The sequence below is a fragment of the Notechis scutatus genome, chromosome 5, assembly GCF_049901735.1.
Source record: "Notechis scutatus isolate UNSWTSFEM ecotype Mainland chromosome 5, rNotScu1.2, whole genome shotgun sequence".
In the NCBI taxonomy this organism is placed as follows: Eukaryota; Metazoa; Chordata; class Lepidosauria; order Squamata; family Elapidae; genus Notechis; species Notechis scutatus.
The window spans coordinates 46,297,897-46,320,819 of record NC_142013.1 but is presented as its reverse complement, the minus strand read 5'-3'; the positions used below and the strand labels follow the sequence as shown (position 1 = coordinate 46,320,819).

At 34.5% G+C, this 22,923-nt stretch overlaps 1 protein-coding gene across 8 annotated transcripts in view; it reads right to left on the bottom strand.

The window, feature by feature from the left end:
• Window positions 1–22,923, bottom strand: part of USP25 (ubiquitin specific peptidase 25) — a 50,489-nt gene that overhangs the window by 21,222 nt on the left and 6,344 nt on the right. For all 8 annotated transcript variants that reach the window (XM_026664109.2, XM_026664112.2, XM_026664113.2 and 5 more), the window contains exons 2-10: window positions 20,005–20,082; window positions 19,206–19,350; window positions 18,227–18,350; window positions 15,738–15,900; window positions 11,841–11,927; window positions 9,757–9,894; window positions 6,515–6,591; window positions 5,777–5,850; window positions 5,178–5,326 (exon numbers count right to left, since the gene is read on the bottom strand). In XM_026664109.2, the coding sequence (XP_026519894.2) occupies window positions 5,178–5,326; window positions 5,777–5,850; window positions 6,515–6,591; window positions 9,757–9,894; window positions 11,841–11,927; window positions 15,738–15,900; window positions 18,227–18,350; window positions 19,206–19,350; window positions 20,005–20,082 (1,035 nt within the window). The remainder of the gene's footprint in view (window positions 1–5,177; window positions 5,327–5,776; window positions 5,851–6,514; window positions 6,592–9,756; window positions 9,895–11,840; window positions 11,928–15,737; window positions 15,901–18,226; window positions 18,351–19,205; window positions 19,351–20,004; window positions 20,083–22,923) is intronic.

Sequence of the window (22,923 nt, the reverse complement as noted above, 5' to 3'; positions counted from 1 at the left end):
AAGTAACTTGCTAATAAACTTATGCACATATTTCCTTTAAGTAGCTAAGGCATAATAGAAGGTAGCCCCTAAAATAAGCTTAACTTGTGATTAAAAAGTGAACATTTCCACTCATTCTAGTTGAAAGATCCAAAACATTTGTCTGTGACATGACAGATAGGAGACATTTCCATATCTGTTCAGACATGAATTTTTTCCTCAAGGTATGACTGCCGATTTGTTAAGACAAAAATCTATGTTTTAAGGTTCTAACATTATGTTCCATATATTACAAAAGTGCACATAATGGTTATTCGCAAAATATGAATCTATCATCTACCAAACAAAAATATTTAACAAACTTTTAATACCAACCATACACACCTGAATTTATTTTTCATACAAATGTTAAATATTACATTAAAGAGTGGGGAGTCTTCTTAATCCAATATTATTCATTTTATTAATGCATTCCTACCTGAACAACTTGGATTTTTTTATGCTGGTTCTAGTAACAACCCTGTCCTGAAGATGACACTTTAAGACACTCTACATAAACAGTGAAGAACAAGAAAAAATTCTGACTTATTGGATACATTTAAAACTTCAAAATTTGGATACATTTAAAACTTCAAAACTTTCAAAATTCTCAATGATATGATAAATTACAAGAATTCCTAGAATATCAGTATCTATACATATTATCCTCAGCTCTCAAATCAGGTGTCCTTTTTTACTATCCTTGGTCTACAGAACTAAAAATAAAATATGGCACCTCACTAATTTCTTTTTAAATAAACCACGTGGTGATTGTTGAACATAATTTTAATATTTCTGCATACATGCTCTGTTTTCCACATAATTTCTAAAATTAGATAAAGAGAACCCAAATAAATGTGTAAAATATATATTTAGAAAAATCATCCTAAGGATATACATGTGTATATATTTTTCTCAATAAATAAATGAACAATGTTTTAGTTGAATAACAAATCACAGGGCATAAATATGAGGAACTATTAAAAATTCAAAAGGGTTGCCAAAATGTTAAGCACCACTGTAAATATATAGGTCAATTTGAAGGACACTGAAATTTATTCTAAACAAGATTTTGACAAATTTATTCACATTAATATACTGAATTTCTAATACATTAATGTATTGAAGGTTGCCTTGCTTCTTTAATATAGTGAATATACAACACCTACACAGCTCTGTTAAAATGCTAGGTTTTGAAATGTAAAAAATAAGACCAAGATAAATAACCTCAGATTTTTTTTCCACCTTTAATATAACATATAAGATGCATAATTCAAACAAACCATAATCTTTTTGAGTGGAAATAATAATAAAAAACTTACAATAATGTAGATAATATATACACCCTCTTACAAATAGGAAAGTGGATTCTTTCAGAGTTAACCAACTGAAGGGGAAATGACCAAGTTGAGGCCAAGGGAAGTGCCAAGCACATCATCGGTCTCAAATTCCTTTGCTGTCAGAGGTCAGGTCACATTTGCCAAGTGACTGTGATCAAGTCCATTTAAAGTTCAGGTGCTCTAGTAGGATTTCTCTAATATTTACTGAGTTGCCTTTTACAGCAAAAGCAATGTTCTGCAAAGAGCTTGCAAAACATCAAAGGAATCTCATTGTTGGAAGATATTAATCAAGAGAAGGATACAAAACAACTTCCCAGGCATTGGATACACCATAGAACCCACTGAAGACAGTCATCGACAAGTAGAAAAAATATGGCACAACAGTGACATTACCAAGAACTGGATGTTCCTTCAAAACTGATGAAAAAAATAAGAATATTGGTCTAGGAGGCTGTCAAGAGGCCTTCAGCAATATTACAGGAGCTGTGGCAATTCTGGGTTATTGTACATGTGACAACAATCTTCTATATTCTTCATATGAAGTAGAATGGCACGATGGGAGCCTTTTTTATAAAGAAAAACATCCAAGCCTGGCTAGATTTTGCAAAAACCTACATCACGTCTCACAAAAAAACGTGGGAAAATGCATTATGGTCTGATGAGACCAAGGTGGATTAATTCCAAAAACTATGTTTGTTGCAAAAGCAACAGTGCACGTCACCAAAAGCACATCATATCCACAGTGAAGCATTATGGTGGCAGCATTCTGTTTTGGGGCTAATGTTTTTCATCCAGAACTGGAGTTTTAGTCAAGGTGGAGGAAATTTTGAACAGTTGTAAATATTATTTTGGCACAAAACTTTCAGGCTTCTGCTAAAATGCTGAAGATGAAAAGGAATTTCCTCTTTCAACATGACAATGACCCAAAACATGCTTCCAAATCAACTAAAGAATGGCTCCACCTGATGATGATGATTAAAGTTTTGAAATGGCCCAGCCAGAACCCAGGCATGAATCTGTGGGGTGACCTGAAAAGGGCTGATCATAGGAGATCCTCTTGCAATCTGACAAATTTGGAGTACTTTTGCAACGGACTGTGGGCAAATATTCCCAAGGCAAGATGTACCATGCAGATAGACTCTTACCAAAAGACTGAATGCTGTTAGAAAATCAAAAGGTCATTCAACAAAGTACCGTATTTGCCGGCGTATAAGGCGACCCGGCGTATAAGACGACCCCCACCACCACCGGAAACGCCCTCCAGAAATCCCGGGGCTGCAGCGGCAGGGGCGGAGTGCCAGGGGCCGTGGGAAGAGCAGGAAGGCTGCAGCCTCGGGCGGAGCGAGGCGAGCGGATGAAGCGGAAGCGACGCAGGGGATCCGGGAAGCCAGAGGCGCCTTCGCTGCGTCAACAAGCATCCAGCCGGCAGTGGATATACCGGCGTATAAGACGACCCCCCACTTGAGGCATGTTTTTGGGGCAAAAAGTCGTAAATCTTATACGCCGGCAAATACGGTATTATTTAAGAGTGTGCACGCTTATGTAACCATGCTATTGTATTTTTTATAGTTTTTTACCTTAAAAGTTTCACTTCATTTTTCAATTGAATTATACAGCTTATATGTTAAAGGTGGAAAAAAATTCTAAAGTGATCTATCTTGGTCTTATTTTTTTATATCTCAAAAAGCTGGCCTTTTAACATATATCCGTTAAATCTATATCCACTCTATCTTTTTGAGTGAACATTGTGTAGTGGCCCAGTAACACTTAATAATGAATCTGAAAGACAGAATACTCATAATAAGAGGGTTTACTTTTTATCAATTATCCTGCTGATTTTTTTAAAGAAGCTCTAGAAAGACTAAGGAGCAGAGAATTGTTACAAGCTTAACACAATCTCTTAGCATTTTGTTCCCCAAAATATTATTTTGCCCACTTCATGATTACTCAAAGAAACACTATGCATAAATATTTCAAGCAAAAATATTTCATTTTTCATTAAATAAATTACAAAAAATATTTTAGAAACCCTAACAACTATAAGTCTCTCTTTTTTGCTGCAGTGAAGAACAAACATGGAACAATGATGGGAAGTATTCAGATATAGATCAAATGAAGCCATACCACATTTAAGTTTTAGATATGCTGTGTAAAAGGAATTAGGTTTAAAGGATGCTAGAACCTGAACAAGGCCAACCCTGAACTAGATAAGGTAGCTTGAAGCCATGGCTTGAACTAAATATTGCTTAAATGATAAGGAAAACTTTCTCTGAAGAGCTGTGGGCTGAATAGAACATTATTATATAAAGTTTCACTAGGCTTTTCTCTGAAGTCAGCTGTGACTTATATACAACTAACATTCATGGTATGGTTTAATAGATCACAAAGATATTACACACTCTGAGAAACTACTTCAAATTTTTATATAACTATTTTGAGACAAAATATATAGACAGTTATGTAATAGTGCAGCAATCGGATATGGAAAAACAAGATTTACTTTAACAGAACACTGATACATAAATGAATTTTAACATGTAAATTTATACTATTATATCTTGCTTTATGAATGTATTATTTCTACTTCTGACATGGAAGTAAAATATGTAAATAATATGAATTATTTCTGCTTTATTTTCTATTTTTTAATCTTAATATATGCCATAACAAAACAGATCATTCTTAAAAAGAGTTTGAAATTCTGTATGAACATAAGAATGAAGTGGTTTGGGGAACCAAGAATAGAACATATTGAATAGACTAACTTAAGCCACTCCATTTCTTTCACAACCTGTGGATCAACACTTGGTTGAATTGAAAAAAGCAGATCCTCCACATGATCACATTCTAGGAGGAAGAAAGAAGGGAAATTGGGAGTGACATAAGAAGGAGAATGATCAGAAAAATTTGGAGTTTTTTATAGTTTTTTATATGTCAGGGACCAAGCTACCAAATTACTTATAAGATTAGGCTTTTAGTTTTTGTCCCCCAAATCTCAGATCAATCTATTCTTTAATTTTTCTTAGCCGGTAACATATTTTTTTCTTTAGCAATGTTTTACCTTTCTTAACTTTTCTCTGCACTTTTCTCTAAATTTGAAAGCCATCTAGGAATTTGCAACTACTACAGAATCAAAATATTTTCTTTTATACTTAAATCTTTATAATTTTTAAGTATGCATATGTAAGTGCAAGTTGGATGTAGTGGTTAAAGACATCAAGTTAGATACCAGGAATAAAGTAGCTGGGTAACTGGCCCAGTAAACATTTCCCTACATAACCGTCACGTTGGAATGCAAAAAATAAAGTTTTTAGCACTTTAAACATTGTATCATATAAATTAATCTACCACTGATTATGCTTTGACTAGTTTATCATTTATTTTAATTTAATCATTAAAATCATACAACTGTTTCACCTGACTTAATCTTTTGATTTTATATTATAAACTGTATGAATAGTTTTATATCATGATTTCAGTGGTTTTCTCTGATGTCAGCAGTATGCTTGTGGTTCAAATACTGTTTTTACTGCTTTTTTGGTGAAATTTTGATTCAGTGATCCCTTATCAGGTTGCTGGTAAACAACTGAGGATAAAGTAGATAAAAGAACCCTGCTTCCACATTTCAGATATAGACTTATATTCTTAAAACAGAAATTTAAGAATTGGTTGAAATCCAAATAAACATAAAGTGCATTAAGCTCTTCTTTGTTTGGGTAAATAAATGATTTACCAAAATATTTGGAGATATCTATATTTTAAACAGGTTTGTATAATGGAAAGGGTTATCAGTATTGCCAAATGTATAATATCACTTACCTCCTGACCAGATTTTCCGGAATCTTCTGAGTGTAAAGATTCAATTTCTCCCTCAACCATGGCAGCCTCTAGGCACTCATGAAGATCTCTGAAACCATTAACTTGAAGTGGATACTGGCCAAACATCTCTGTATTTTCAAATTTCTTTCCTTATCAGAAGAGGGAGGTATAAGATTTCAACAGGAAATATACATAGTCAACAGTACTACCTTTTAACAAAACTGTTTAAACATGATCTAACTGGTCTATCAAATATGCTTTCAAATGTCTGCTACAAGTGAACCACTGTACATATCTGTGAAAGCTGTAATTAAATACTAGGTTCCATCCTCCCTTTCTAAATAAATAAATAAATAAACAAACAAGATCTCAGAACCATGATAAGAAAATACAGGCTGGGAAAATATGTTTCTTCCCAGTATATAATAAAAGTTAAGTGGGACATTTTCTTTGGGTGGAATAGGGGATGGAGGTGTCCTTGTTATTCTAGGGCTTTTATTCTATTCTAGGGCTTTATTATTAAAGAAGTATTTAGTACTACATTTGGTATTAAAATATTAGTAGAGAAATTGAACTACAAATATACTCAAGGATAATACCTTCAAGAAATCCAGCTGCTAAAAATCGGCCATAAAACAGTTCTACCATTGGGTTCTTAGGCTTCTCTCCATTCCTAAAAACACAATTATCTTTTTTAAAACTAAGTACAAATTATTCCATATATTTTAATCAAATAGTTGCACACAAATATTTGCATTCAATGAAACTCCCTCCATTATATTATATTCAGAACTTATAGTAGTCAATTATAATTATTTGAGGTTAATTCACCATCTCATCACCATGAAATTGGTATCCAAATTTTCAGCCAGAATCCATAAAGTGATTTTCAACTATATTCAAATATTAATTTCTTTAAAATATGTCAAATCAAATAGGACAAATTATTTTCATACATACAGAAAATATTTATGATAAATCTGATAAAATGAAGCAAACTGCTCCTAAACTTACCTTGAAATAGCTGCATTATGAATAATTTCATACTGTATTATTCTAGAAGAGGAAAGCAATCCAGATAATCTATGACAAGAACATGCAGTTACATCTGCCTGCTTCACTCTTCTACCAGCTTATCTTACATGAACTGCATGGATAACATTTTTCATCTAAGCTACCCTTATTCAAAAATATTGTGTTGTGTTGCATTGATTTCAGAATCATAAGGATTACAAGAATTGGACTACATAAGATTTCTGATGCTAAATACTGAGTGAACAACACGGCAAAATACACTCAATTATACATTAATCTTTAATATTACAAGAGTTACTTACTGTTCCTCTTCAGCCTGGATTTGAAAGGCATCTTCTAACCAATCCAGCAACTTATGTGTGAATTCACTCACATCTTGCTGTTGGGAAGTAATAAACAAACACATAAAGAGAGGAATATGGGAAAAATCACTGGAAAGTATGTGCAAGACTTGGAAGTACAAAAAGCACTATAATAAACAAACATGAAAAACTATCAGGACTTTGTCAATGAAGCAATAACAAGAGTTTGACATTGCAGGTCACTGGCATGTTCCTAACATATTTTCTAGCCTGAAATTGAATTTTAAAGTATAAATAAAAATATAGAAGTGGTGATGAAGTGAGAACCATTTACCAAAATAGCTCAGCATATATTTGTAGCAAGCATAGTTTTTCAAGAAAAATTACAATTAATGAGGCACTAAGTGGCCAATTCATTAAAGTAGATTATGTTTTACTAAACCAACAGGACCTGAAAGATGAAGCAAATCTCTAGAAGGAAGAAAATCAGGTTGACAAACAAGCACAATGGACAAGACCAACAATCAGAAACAAGGCAACAAAATATTCTGTACCTCATGGAAGAAGGCAGCTTTTAAGACGACAAAATACAGGAGGTAGAGGGGGAGAGAATAGAATTTGCAAAACAGGAAAGGTAACTGTGCCCTGAATGAATACTTAGGGTAACTGGTGTCTCATTGGTCTGAGGATCAGATTACGTGTAGGCCCATCAACTTGTGAAGAGACCTCTTCAAAAGCAAACCGGGAAGTTACAGAATTATTAAAAACTGCAAATACATTTGGGTAAAAATGATATTGTATAATGGTCTGTGAGAATGTCCTTCTTGATAGAATTTACTAACCCAATTAAGAAGAGGAGATGCTGCAGACTAGACATTGGGCAGATTATCCACAGAAGGAATGGTACTGTTAATGTGAGCCCATCAAGGCAATTGGAACAAGAAACATCAAACTTGGATGTTTCTTTTTTGTAAGGGTGCAAGTAATTGCAAGTCTGAAGGTATATATTTCCTCTTTCTCACTTTTATAGTCCAAGAAAGTAGAAAGGGTCCCTTCTAAGATATTTGCCACACCTCATTCCTTCTGCAAGCTAAGTTGCTTCTTATCTGATTGTTACCTACATTCCTATAGATGATTACATGCCGTAAAAAGTAGCCATTCTCACATCATAGTAACTTGAAATATCTAGGAAGTAAAATCCTGAAGCTTCAGCTATAATTCTCCTACATATCTTAGATCCATAAAAAGGACAAAAAATGGAAAGATGAATATAACTTCTACTTTCAGAAAGGATGTGAAAATGAGACACATGGTCTGTTATCTAAAGAAATCCATGGGAAGAATTGATATAAATTGGATTTCGCCTCATAAGGATTGATAAATGATCTTTTTCAGAAAGATGGAAATCTAACTTGTATCTTGTTATTGCACTGGAGATCATCCCATGCAATAAAGCCAAGATTTATACCCTATCCAACATTATTCCATTAGGACAAACTTACTTAAATCAGGAAAAATATTGGGCTACAAAATTCGTAGCTTTTGTTGTGTCTATATACTATTTGGCCAGTGTCTGGGAAATGAACCAGACAGACATGAACATACAGAAAGGCAGTATGATTTAACATAAAAACATAAAACATAACGTAAAAATGGTGGGAAGACTCCCATAGTGAAGAATCAGTGAAGAACACAATTTGTTAAAAGAACAGAAACAGGAAAAAGGAATTGTCTATATCCACTACCACCACTCCAAACCCCTCAGAAAACTCTATTTTTGGATTTACATCTGGATATTTTAAAAAATGGAAGAATACATAAAGTGAAAATCTTGATGGAATTTACTAACCCAATGAAGAAAATCTGTAGTCTTCCCTAAGCAAACAAAAAACAACCCCATGAAATAAGAGTGATAGGAGACTTATTTGCTATGTATTGTTGTTTGAGAAAAAACAAATTATCTCACAGGGATGTAGTTGGCAAGTGTAGTTGGCAAGAAGTATCCTGGAATGTAGGCTGAACTTCCTAAAAGGTATTACAAACTCAAACAATTCCAAAGAGGAGGAAAGAGAAAGAGGAGCACAATAACAGAATTAAATGTGATTGAGCAAAATATTAAGGGAAGATATAAAACAAGACAGGAAACATTTAGAAATCAGGAGGCAGAATAAAGTAACTTATCAAAGAAGAATACACAGCTCAGAATTTTCCAGCAGTTCTGGAAAACCTAGAGTATGAAAAAACTGATGCTTCTAAAGAATGTTAAGCTAAAGTTCAAAAACAATATTACAAACAACTAATAGTACCTTTTCAGATAGAGTTAAAATAAGGAGAGCTTATATACACCTGCGACCCAGAATACTGAAAGTATTTTGATATGGTTCAAATTTTGTCATCTTTGAGAAATTTGGGGGAACAGCAAGGTGTCTAATTACTGGAAACCATTTTTTTCTATGCTCAAGGAAAGATACTGACTCCTAAGAGACTCAAAGATTGCAGGAATGCTATAACAGTAATATATATTGGTTTCAGCAAAATATATAATAAAGTACTACAAAATATTCTGATTACAAAGCTTTTAAAATCATAGCTGATTGGCATGACAATAAAACTGGCTTGAATTACACTCAGAAAATGCCTATCAATAATTCCTTATCAAATATGAAACATGTAGCAATTTGGGTACCATAACATTCTGTCCTAGATGAACATTTTTCATACTCATGGACATTAATTAGTATATTAATAAACTATTAATAACTTGGAAATATGATAGAAGGAAAATTTAGAAAAACTGCAGATTTGACTAATGTTATATTATAGATAATACCCTGCGAAGTAGAATAAAAGTCAAAATATTGAAACTACTCAATATTTGAGGCAGATAATTTCCCATTTATTGAATGGTTTTGTGGATATTTTTATCTGAACCTAGATTCTTATACAGAATAGAATGGTAGCCTATGTACCCTTCCACCTCTGTGGTTTTATCTAAAAAAAAGAAAAGAAAAAAAATGATTCCACAAAAAATAATAATGAACAATTCAGAAATCTACTAATATCTGGACAAATCAACAAAGCTGGATCCTTTATTAGTTGCAACTGACTGATATTTTTTTTAACAAAATAGCCAGTCTGAAAATTTCATCAGGTAAAGTACTTCTGGTAATGTTTTATTTGTGTCATTTCTCCAACTCTATTTTGATAACTATTTTTTTAAAGGTAGAAAGTTCTTAAATTACCTGCTGAGAATCATTTGATTTAAATGCATCTTTAAGAATTTCAACAGCTCTTGATGGATCAACATATTTTCTTTTCGAGCCAACAAGAAGTGCAAAGAGGTATCTTAATTCACGCATAAAAGGTAAATTTCTATGTTCCTGTATTAAGAAATGCAACAATAAATCAATTACTCCATCCTCTTAATAAAGGCTAAATATGTTCTCATCACAATATTAACAAACTCCAATACTCCAGTTTATTTTAGAGTAAACCATTATTTTTCTTCCCCTCAGCCCGCCCCCATCAACAGGTTTGATAAGTTGATGGATCAGCAATTGTATAAACTATTATTGATTTACAAGTTTTATTTACTCCCTACTCCAGATCATTTGCAAAAGCTAACAGCCAGCAATAGTCTATAAAGAAGATAAAAGCCAGCAACATCCCGAATTAATACATTTCACATCACAGATCTATTCAAAGTTGTACTCCCTTGCTTTGCAATAAAACTTTGTGTTTCCATTAATTATACCTGGACTATCATTTTAATAGCTTGCTAGTTATACATCTATTATGATCTTAGTTTTTATCAGTAATTTCATATTAAACAATAATTTCATATTAAAAATCTCTGAAAAAAATGGAAACAAATTATTTCTCTCATTCATGTTAACTCAAAATAGACACTCAGCCAGATGCAGCTCATCAGCACTAGAAGGATGAAGATGGTGAAGGTCAAATGGATATGGCAAGGGCTGGAAGCTGACAGAGATAGGTGGAAGTGGAGTGGAAAACAGTCATAAAAATACAGATGAGGCCGAGATATTTCAGATCAGGGAAGTTGAAATGGAGGCAAGTGGGCAAGTCAGGAGAAGAAAGAGGTCTTCGCTTAATGACTGCAACTGGGACTAACTGGAACTAAGTGGTGCAGACACGAGATGTTTCTCCTAACAACTATTTCACTTAGTGACAGATATTCTGGTCCCAAATACAGTTATGTCATTAACCTTTAAAGTGCTGTAAAATTATTCTGTAAACTTCTAAGTTAGTATATTATCACAACTTCTTTGAAATATTCATGTATATACATATATGCCTACACACATACCTAAATATAATTGAAATATAAGACATAAGACATAAGAATTTATTTGTCATTACACTCGCAAGCGGGTGCAACGAAATGAGGTGCTCTTCCACAAAGTAAAACTGGACAAACACCACTAAAAAGAAAAAAAAAATTAAACTAAACACAACCAACCATACAATAATCTCTATGCAATTTAAAAATGTAAATACCCCATTACTCTCAGCCATTAAATTCCACAAAAATCTTATGACCCTGCATTCAAACTCAAAATTGCACTTGGATAAAAACTGTTCTTAAATCTGGTCGTCCTTGTTCTTAATACCCTAAATCTCCTTCTCGATGGTAATAGTTCAAAGAGCTGATGTCCCGGATGAGAGGAGTCATTCAATATATTAAGTATCTTCCTCTTACATCTATTCCTATACAGTTCTTCCAAAGAGGGGAGTGAGCAGCCAATGATGTTTTTGGGCCGTCTTGATCACCCTCTGAATTGCCTTTTTCTCTGCCACTGTGCAGCTCGAGAACCATACACAGAGACAGTAGGATAATATACTCTCAATTGAACTCCGATAGAAGGTAGTCAGTAGACTCTCAGCCAGTTGTTGTTTCCTAAGAATCCTTAGTAAATACAACCGTTGTTGTGCCTTCTTAATTAAAGCAGCGGTGTTTGCACTCCAGGTCAGGTCATTTGTAATGATGGTCCGAGAAACTTACATTCAACCACCTGTTCCACACGAACTCCCTCTATATACAGTGGCTGAATGTCTACTCTTTTTTTCCTATAGTCCACTATAACCTCCTTGGTCTTCTTAATATTAAATAGAAGATTATTATTTTTGCACCAGCGGGATATAATCACTAAACTACTTTTCTTATCAATACTACACAATAAATCTACCAATAAATAGCAACTGCCTCCTCCCACAATGTGTTTGTTCGTTTATTGTTTACATTTGTGTCTCAAAGAGGGACTTCTGGGCAGTGTACAATAAAAGACAGTCTATATAGTTATACCTTTTGGTTTCGAGGGAGATCTTGAGCACTTGCAGGTAGATTGTAATTCAAGACTAGCCTTCGAAATTCCAACAGGTTAAATAATGACTGAAACAAAAAGGAAATATAAATTAGCATTACTTCTTACAAAGTGTATCAGATATACTGTAATTCACAAAAGAACTGAGAAGCAAAGAACTAGTTCACAGGTTGTAACCCATATGATATTTTTTATGTAAAAAAATGAAAAATTTAAACTAAGAATGAATATGACTAGCAATTCACTAATTGGTATATTGTGACTTGGAAGCAAACTCCATTTTGGGGGGCATTGGGAGACATACTTACAAATAGATAACAATTCAGTATTTTTATAGGAGCAAGATCTAATAAATTCAACTCTGATCATGTAAAAATGCACTAGAATGAGTGACAAAGTTATTAAAAATCACTTTAAATATAGAAATAGCTGTTATTGATTCTACTGTTCTAATGTAATGCTCACTGTGGCTTCCAACATCTTATGCACTAACTGGGGCTTACATGAAAGTTACAGTTTGTATTTCAGAAAAAAGCAACAAGAAAACATAAATTATCCATAGTTCTGCCCTTCTTGCTTTCTTTGGTAAGAAAAGAAATAAATGAATGGATTCAGGAGGACAATGCACACAAAATCTATTATGCTAACTTATACCTCTACCTATACATACAGAACCTTACATATCTATGCATACAGAATCCAAATAAACAGATATCCATATACATGAAAATAATTCATGTAATTATTTTATTCGTATTGCATCAAATAAGCATTTGTCTGTTAAAAGATCCTGGACGTAACAAATTAGGAATCTATTTTTATCACTATAATATTTTCAATAAGACTGAATATAGATTTGATTACTGAAAAAGATCTGTTCTCTGGATACTTAACAAATTAAAACCAAAGTGGCATAGAAAGTATTGAAAAAGGACATATGACAATAACAGATCATCAGAGTTGGAAGGGACCTTGTAGGTCATCTAGTCCAACCCTCCACCCAAGCGGGAGATCCTACACCATTTATGACAAATGGCAGTCCAATTTCTTCTTGATGTATGATATATGCATATTAGCACTTTTAACTGCCAATCAGTGTATATCAAAAACTTGTTCTAGTACTTTTAAAAATATTATTTACAATATTTTCCTACATTAAATGTAAAAAAAGGAGTGAAAACAGGGGAAAAGTCAAGAAGTGGTGACTGAAGTCAAATGTTATCTATTATCAAAAAAGTGGAATCATTGTTGATTGCATAATTATGAAGGATAAAAATCTAGTTAGAGTGTACAAAGAGAATTTAAAACAAATTTTAATAGAATCTTTGAAAAACATCTTAAGGAGGTATTTAAACAAGTACTGGTTACATATAAATCATATAGCAAAATTAGATCTAGATACCTAAGTTGTAAGCTTTATTTACCTATAAAATATACACAGAATCATATGGAATTAAGACATCTATAAGAGTATACAGATTCACGTGTTTGTGTTGCCACATGGTATAACAGAATGTGAAAGCAATTTTGGTTAACTGGCACACATGTACATAGTGTTGAGTAAAAATAAATCTTTAGCTCACATTACAATGATGAAAAACAAAGGACATGATTCATAAAAGCACATACCAATGCAACTAATATTCCATGAAGCCACATATACTAAGGGAAATCTGCATCTGTAGAATATATTTGTTTTAGTTTTAATGTTAGTACTTTTCCACATCACAAGTCACTGACTAATAAAGGTAATGTTACACATTGACGATCTCTATCAGAATGTATCAGATTTCAAGATACCCCTGGTGAAAACATGAAATATTGTCACACAGTTTATGCAACCTAAGGAGCCTATCAATCCTGTGGTTAAATAAATACTGTAGTAGGTAATGTCCAAATTTATCACATATGAAGTAAATTAAGGTAGTTAGCTGAAACATTATCCCATTAAGCTAGACAAATAAAACAGAAGAATTACAAACCTATAGATAAATATTTTTATTACCACAAGATTACAATATTAATATACTTTTTCAAGTATCAATTTTTACCATTTGGTGCTGGACAGTAGCTGCTATAAAATTTCTATGAGGCATAAGTGAAATATTAGTTCTTAATATATTTAAAAACTTCAGTTTCTACTTATTAGGTATAGACACATATTTTTCAAAATAATCTGTCTGTCTGTCTATCTATCTATCTATCTATCTATCTATCTATCTATCTATCTATCTATCTATCTATCTATCTATCTATCTATCTATCTATCTATCTATCTATCTATCTATCTATCATCTATCTATCTATCTATCTATTTTTCTACCTACCTACCTACCTACCTGTCTCTATCTTCTATATATATAAAAATGGCTGTGTGCGTGTATGTGTGTGTGTGTGTGTGTGTGTGTGTGTGTGTGTGTGTGTGTGTGTGTTCCAGCATAACTCTGGAACTCCTTCAGCAATTTCAACCAAACTTGGTACACAGATGACTTACTTTCTGGAAAGAAATACTGTGAGGGGTAAGATACCCCTAATACCCCTTGGGGTGTTTTGGGATGCGTGTTCTGATAAGATACAGCTTACAGCGGAGTGGAGTTGCCATGGTAATGGCTTCACAGTACTCCACAAGGGGGCATTCGTAAGGGAGCCTGCTTGCACTACTATGAGACCAACACAGCTTCACCGGCTTCTGAATAAAAGACGTTGGCTTCTCTGCCATGTGGCTCAGTCTCTTCTGCAGCTCTTCAAAAAGTAAGTACAATAAAGCCATGGGAAATGGGTTAGGGAAGGCGGATCGGGCCCAGGAACTCTCCATTTCAGCCTGTAAGAGACCGGGGGGGAGCCCTAGGGAGGCCCAAAGGGGCCTGGGAAGGCTGGATCGGGCCCAGGAATTCTCCATTTCAGCTTGTGCTGGGAGAGCCCTAGGAAGGCCCAAAGGGATCTGGGATGGCTGGATCAGGCCCAGGAACTCTCCAGCCTGTAAGAGGCCGGGCTCTTGGCATCGCCTCTTCAGGAATTGCGGAGACGTTAATGGAAGGAGGGAGGAGAGCCCATGCTGCACTTAGGTTGCCACTTGACATTGCTATTCCTGTCTAATACAGGATTGGGATAAATAAATACCCAGACAACGCTGGGTTATCAGCTAGTGCCCTATAAGAATCAGGGCAATAAACTTTTAAAAATATTGTGCCTTGCTTTTTAAAAAACATGACAAAGTCATCAAAATGACAACAACCATTGTATTGGGCTCCTGTAACAAATCTGAATTAATGTATAAATGACTATCACAAGAAAAAAGTTTACACTTCATATGGGGAAAATACACAATTATTTATAGTCAGGCAAATATTTCAGCTTACACGTACACATGTGCTGTATTTTTATCACATATATACATACACACTATTTATATCATACACATAATGCCTTCAAGGCTTCACAGTATACAGATAGTCCTCAACTTATGACCACAAAACTTTCTGTTGCTAAGCGAAACCTTTGTTAGGTGAATTTTGCTCCACTTTATGATTTCTTGCCACAGTTGTTAAGCGAATCACAGCAGTTCTTAGGTTAGTAAAAAGGTTGTTAAATGATTCTAAATTGATTATTGAAGCAAAGCCTTAACATAATTTCTGGTCTGATCTTTTATCCAATAATATGCATCTAGCTAAGTAGAATATATTGACTCATTTATCAAATAATTTTGATTCAATGACCCAGTATTTCAGGGTGTTAAAAAATAAAAATAGGGATACAGAAAATAACTTGGGGACTTTTTATATTAATTTCTCCGCATCATTAATTTCTCTGTGCATTTCAAGTAATTGTCTAATAATTATGATAAACCCAACAGTTTAATAAAATTAATACATAATTACCTGTATAACGGCACTGAACCAGCATGTGTTACCAACATTTTTTAAGCCTACTGGACAAATATCTTGACGTTTTCTGTCATATGGATTTGGAGAATCACTCCAGACTTCTGGATGTGTTCTTTTCAGACTTGCTTTGTTTTCTGCTATGCTGGCTTCTAAAACTCTTAGAAAACAAATGAAATAATTAGAACAAATAGTCTAACAATTTGGATATATATTTTCACAAATCTTCATCATCCTTATGCCGTTTAATAAAATTTATTAGTCAGAAAGGTATTATCAGACTCCAGATTTTTTCTACATAATCTAAATTATAGATTATCTTAAGCAATAGGTTACTTAATAATTACCCATATTAGACCATTTGAATTATATTAAGCAAGGTTATAGTACATAAATGTATATAAAAAGATCTCAAAATCAAATCTGGTCTTCCAGAATATAATATGTCATTTTGCCTACTGTCCAGCCATTGATAACAGTACTGTACTCTATAAGCTATAGCAAAGCATCGTTGGCGGATCACTTCAGAAAGAGCAGAGCCACACCTAATTCTCAAAACAGCAGTTTTAGAAGGCATGGTCATGCTGCAGCAAAAGCAATTTCAGAACAAGTATTATGGCACAAATACTTGTTATAACCACAATGTGTTCTATTATAACTATTATCACTTATGTATTTTTGAATAACTTACTCAACAAATAAATCAATAAATTTTCCATTGGAAAAAAACGTTTTAGATCCTATTTATGCAGAAATATTGAAAATTCAAAGCATTCACAAACTTAAATATTACTATAGTTACAAATTACAGTAGGAAATCATTCAGAATATTAAATTATCCTTTTATAATACCGTATATATTAAATTATCCTTTTATAATACCATATAAACTTTCCCCTAATGATTATTTCTTATTTCACTATACTAATGCATAAAAATTACATAAAGTGTACAACATTTGTTGATTTAAGAACGTATTTTTCTGAAGAACTCTTAAGAATTGTTGTTGAGAAGAAAAAAAAAATTCTTTCTCTGGACCATGTCCTTCTAGGGTAGGGATGTCAAACTCAATTTCATTAAGGGCCACATCAGGGTTGTGACCTCAGAGGGCCGGGGGGGCATGGTGGGCATGACACAGGACTGGGGGGGCTGTGGTGGCCAATTGCTAAGGCAGGACTTCCCTGAGACCCTCCCTCACTCTCATTATATAGTTCTCGAGTTACGAATGTAAATAGACCCTGCCAATTACATTCCTAATCCAAGGATTTGTTTCATTAAATCACGTAAAATGAACATGATCACTCCCCCCCTGCTTTTCTGCACCCCGTTTTGGGTGGCAGAGTACTGCAGGAGGCCATCCAGGGCGAAAACGTGCTGTGGGTGGCACACTTCCCCCTTGTGCCCTGTTTTTGTTAGCAAAGACACCGCGGGCCAGTCCTTTGCTATTTACAGGCCAGCCCAATGGGCCCTATCTAAACACCACACAGGCCGGATTCAGCCCACAGGCCTTGAGTTTGATACCCCTGTTCTAGGTGGAAGGTACAGCAATTTCTGGAAGTAAATTTTCCAAACCAGATACAATAAAACATGTAGATACATGGTTCTAGGTGAAACAGGATTATTTTGAGTAAGAATGAACGCTGGCTACGTAATACCACCCACTGTTTAGAAGATTTATTTCTGGAAACTGCCAAATCAATCCCAGAATTGGATAGTTCAGAGGAACTAAGTCATATTCTGGATGGAAAAGGAATATTTTAGATTTCAGCAGGACAATTCATTCCAAGATTGGGATAGTTTGCATATTCCTAAGGAAGAATAAGTGCAATTCTGCCATATGGCCTGGTGTAATTTTTAATTTTTTAAAAAAATAAACTATAGAAACATGGAGGAATATCTTGGCATATGTTCTTCACATTACAGAAGAAACCTCCTACATCTACAAAATAAACTCTCCAAACTTTTTCCCTTTCATTTCTCTTGAACATTATTGTACTGTTGTGAGCCATAATATGGTTTAAATTTGACTTTGGGAAAACTTAAGGCCCTGAACTATGATATGTAAACCATGGTTAACAGATTTGTCTGATATGAATCTAAACATTTTGCTTTGTTGACAAGCAGGCTTAGTGTAGTATGTGATGTCAGACAATAAACTGTTTCAGAAAACATAAATCTATAAACCACAAATTAAGGTAAGTATACAAGGATTTTGAAAGACAAATCAGTAACAAGGTAGAATAACCAGTGGCTTTAATGCCAATACAGTTGAGTTTACTTCAACTTTACTCAAAAAAATATTAAAGAATAACATAAGCATTTTAGAATTTTCAGAACTTAGAACAGAATGAAATAAAACAAATTAAAATTAAAAAGACCAAAAATCAGATAAATATAATTTATACCTGTGTAGAAAAAAATAAAGATGTATTTAAAAAAAAAGAAAGAAAGAAATGCCCTTCTCTTTATGTACATTATTTACCTACCTACTAATGGCCTGTTCCTCATCTGTTATCCCAGTCTCCCTGAATGTCCTGTTTGATTCCTCTAAACTGAGGGCAATAGCTCTCTGTAGATCATCTTTGTCATCCCCTGTGAGATCAATTACATCTGGAAAGCAAACCTATGTTCCTCAATATTAAAAACGCATAGAACGAAAAATCAAATATATTAGCAATGATCAACATCTAGTTTAAATTTGTCTCCACATTTTACTTATTTTCAGCACTATAGTATCATTCAGTTGTGTAACCTGAGTTATTAATTATATTTGAACAATCAACTAAAATTTCATTAGCTATTATACTTTCTATCACTTTACCTCTTTACTGGTATACATTTGCTGATTCATGAAAACTCTCATCTGCATTAAGCCTTAGATCTTTTTCACTTTGAAACTGAAATAGTGTAACTTTGAATCAATAAACATCAATAAATAATTCTAGCTAGGATGTCCATAGTAAAGCAATGTGAAATAGAAGGAAAACTACAAGAAAAAAAAGGAGATTGCATAAACAACTATGAACAGGACATTTCAGCCCACCAGGTCATCAAATAAATTTTCATCAAGCAGTTTCATTATGGGTATTGTACTGGTCTAATATGTTTAACCCATTTATCAGGAATAATTTTAAAGTTCTAAACAGCATCATGCCAGCCAAAGAATTTGGATGCTGTCAAAAATCTGGGAAACTGTGAGATCTGGATCTCAAATAAAAACAGAAATAGAGACAAAGCTTTTACAGATAGATCAGATTGACAGATGATAATCAGCTTTAGAGCAATTGCCATCACAAAGTTATGTTTGTCTAATGTAAGAATTTCTTGCAATTTTTTTTAAAAAAATCATTAAATAAAACAGACAATATCAAATATAAGATATAAAAAGTTCATTAATATTCAGTAGAAACAGGTTTTTCTAGTTGTTTCAGTTGTGTAGTTATATGGTGAGAAAAAAGCACTTACTTGTATCTGCTTGGCTTCCTACACTTATATATCTGTCATTAGCAGGAAGTGCTGTTTGATAGTATGTTGTTTCTTCTTGCTGAGGAATCTTGGCATTCTTTGCCGTTAGGAGGGCTACTGCTAATTCTAGGTTTCCATTGCTATCCTTTAAATGCATAAGAATGAATTATCAAAATGCCATTTTATGATCAGCTTCTAACATCAAGTCCAGGTACATTTAAATTTTACATATTGCCATGAATATTTTATTATTAGAAACCTAATCAATTTAAAAATAACATACTAATTTAATGTGAAAGATAAGCAAATTTATATTTGAATGCAATGAAAGCTGAAATTTAATCAAAATCCACCGATTTAATATATTCGTATTCTGCAGTGGCAAATGAAATTGTTGAATGGCTGAATTAGATGCTGCCCATTGTATACGTTTCCTAAATAAAACATTTGCAAGGAGGTTTGAAATCAGTTTTATAACTTTATTGTTCAACATGAATTTGAATAAATGATCAGTTAAGCATGTAGAAAAATCATAACTACAAACACTAATATATCTATATTTAAACCCAAATGTATACAGTTTAAGGGTAAGCTGCTTAATTAGGAATGGGGAAATCATGTTTCAAGTCCATGGTCAGCTCTGGATGTTCAATAACGATTCTGGACCACTCACAATTTCCCCAGTTCGCCTACAATTTCAGCCTATTTGCAGGCCATTCAAATCAACCGTACAGTCTTGTATTGAATTGTATTTTTAATTTAGATATCTAAACGTAGTTATCTTTCAAAATCACTGTACCTTCAAGGCTTGCTGTAGTACTTGAGTGTCATTGATACCAGTGATTTCTCTCAGCTGATTCAGAAACGTCTGCTGGTGCTGAAGAATTAAAGAGCTGATCAGCATAGAACACAAATTAAAGTAAACAAGCTAGTCAGTGGAAAAGCTAGGGTTTTTTCCCCCCCTCTTTAAAGAAATGTGTCTAACAGTATCAATGTGTACAATTTCAAAATGGAACATAGGGAAATTAAGTCTGGAGTAGCTGCTACAAATTCCATTATCTGCAGACAACATATCCATGGTAAAGTATAACACAACAAACTACTATGATTGTTGCAATAGATATACAAACTTCCACACCATATGTAGTAGCTATATCTACTTTTTAAATAAAAAAAAATGGAGGTTTTAAAATTGATTTTCCAAATTTCTAAATCATCAGCAAATTAAAAATAAACTGAAGTGGCCAAGGAGCCATACAATATCACAAAACAACTTGAGAAAAAGATTGGTTCCAAGAAATCTTTAGTTTTTCTTTGGTTTAAAATTTATAAGCCTTTTTTTTTTTTTTCAAAATTCAACTTTTGTTAGGGTAGCATACACCCAGAAGTGGGATTCAGCCAGTTTGGACCAGTTCAAGTGAACCGATAGTTAAATTTTTGTGGTTTGGAGAACCGGCTACTTGCACCACTGGCTGACCCCGCCCCCCTAGTCACTCCTTATCTCGCCTCTCCTGCCTTGGCCACGATGTACTAGCTGGCGTTCTCTGGCTCCCTTGCTCGCTAGCCTCGAAGATGTGGCCCCCGTGACCCAGCCCACTTGCCTGCCTTTGCTCCAGCCTCCGATGCGACCCAGCCTGTTAGACTGATTCTCCATTGCCTCCGACGTGGCCCAGCTACCTGCCTGTCTGGTGAGCCTTCCTTTGCCTCTTTGCCAGCATGAACGGCCTGTTACAGGGACTCCCTAGGACTCCATAGGCTGAAATGGAGGGTCCCTGAGCTCAATCCAGCCATCCCTGAGCTCAATCCAGCCATCCCAGGCCCCCTTCAGGCCTTCCTAGGGCTCCCCCAGCCTGTTAGACTGAAATGCAGGTCCCTGAGCACGATTCAGCTGTCCCAGGCTCTCTTTGGACCTTCCTAGGGCTCCCCTGGCCTCTTACAGGCTTAAATGGAGAGTTCCAGGGCCTGATCCGCCCTCCCCACTCCATTTCCCATAGCTTTACTGTACTTACTTTTCGAAGAGCTGCAGAAAAAGCTGAGCCACATGGCAGAGAAGCCGATGTTTTTTATTCAGAAGCTGGTGAAGCTGTAATAACATGAGATACAAGGAAAATAGCTTTCCCCATCTGAATAAAAGTCTTCAGCTTCTCTGCCATGAGGACCTGCAGGCTCAGTTTTTACCCAGTCTGGTCAGGCTTAGTTTGGACCCAGTCTGCTTGCTGCTGACTGGCTAGTTCGAATGAGCAGCTTCAGGGATTTGGACGTGGCAGCCAATCAACAAGGACCTTGCAGTTCAGCCTGATGAGACAAAGTAAGCAACCTCCCCTTTCATTGGCGGCTGCTACTGCCTCAGTCCCTGAAGCAGGAGGCTGCTGTGGCCCAATCCAGGTCTAGGCTTGCTGGCCACATGGCCCCAGCTGAAGTTTTTTACTCAGAAGCTGGTGAAAATATTTTCCTTAGATTTCATGATCTTACATCTTCACCATCATCTGAATAAAACACTTTGGCTTCTCTGCCAGTGGGTCAGCCTCTTCTGGACATGTGGAGATCTTCAAAAGGTAAGATCTTCAAAAAGTAAGTAATAAAGTAAATGGCATGATTAATTTTTCTATTATTTTCAGTGGGAAGTAAAGGTAATTAAGTTAGCATGGATGTAACCTATTATGGTTATGTTTAAAAATATTTTGTATGTTAAAAATGTCCCTGATTTGCAACTAAATCATTTATGTCCATCCTTTGATTTTTGCAGCAAATTGTACATTTTTGTTTTAATAAAAGCAAAGTGAATATTAATTGAGAATCCATCTATTTCTTCAGAGTAGTTCCTCTCTCACCATCCTCTAAAGCTCTACTCCTGATTTTTCTAAATAATTTGTCTATTTAGAACAACATAAAGGAAGCAGGAAAAAAGGCAACAGAATTCCTAAGGGAGCAAAAACAGCTATATAATGATGGTCTCTAAAGTGGTCCTACTGCCACAGTAAAAAGCAGTAAAAAAATGACTTTAAAATACAGCTATTACTGTTTCCAAAATATATACCGGTACTTGCCTAAAATTTTAGAAGGTACCTATATTGACAGATTTCATTAGCAGAAGAACAGCTTCTAATATAGGGGGGAATAATCACAAATCCAACAAGTTTTTATATTTGCTAACTTTGTAACTGTGTGCTGCCTGTGTAATATGAAACATCAAACAAACTTTCCCACATAGGTTGCCAAAAGAGAATCAGTGGATTTTAACATTATTCATTCATTCTTAACTGCATGAACCAAGTTCAGAACAAAGACAGAAACACAACACTGTCTCCATGGTCATAATCATAAGTGTCCCCTACTTAACAGCTATGTTTGAATACCACGATGAAAATCCAGAGAGGGAAAGATGTATTGCCTTCATACACCCACTTTTACTTTCCCATATACATGTGTAAGAAACTGGGTACCAAAGAAAATCCATGTGAGGGCAACAAAGAACGCTGACCTTGGACTAATCAGTGTGAGTCCAAGCTTTTTGGAGCTTGGGAGCTTTTTGGACAATTCATGAGTATAGGATGAATTACAAAAACTGGGAGCGCCAAAACATTCTATTTAAACATTTATAATATGTATATAAACTACCCTCTATTGAGAGATTTTCTGCTATGTTACAACCCATAAAAGCAAAAAACAAAGCAAAAAAACAAAGCAAAAAAGTAAAATCACTACCAAATTTATTGAA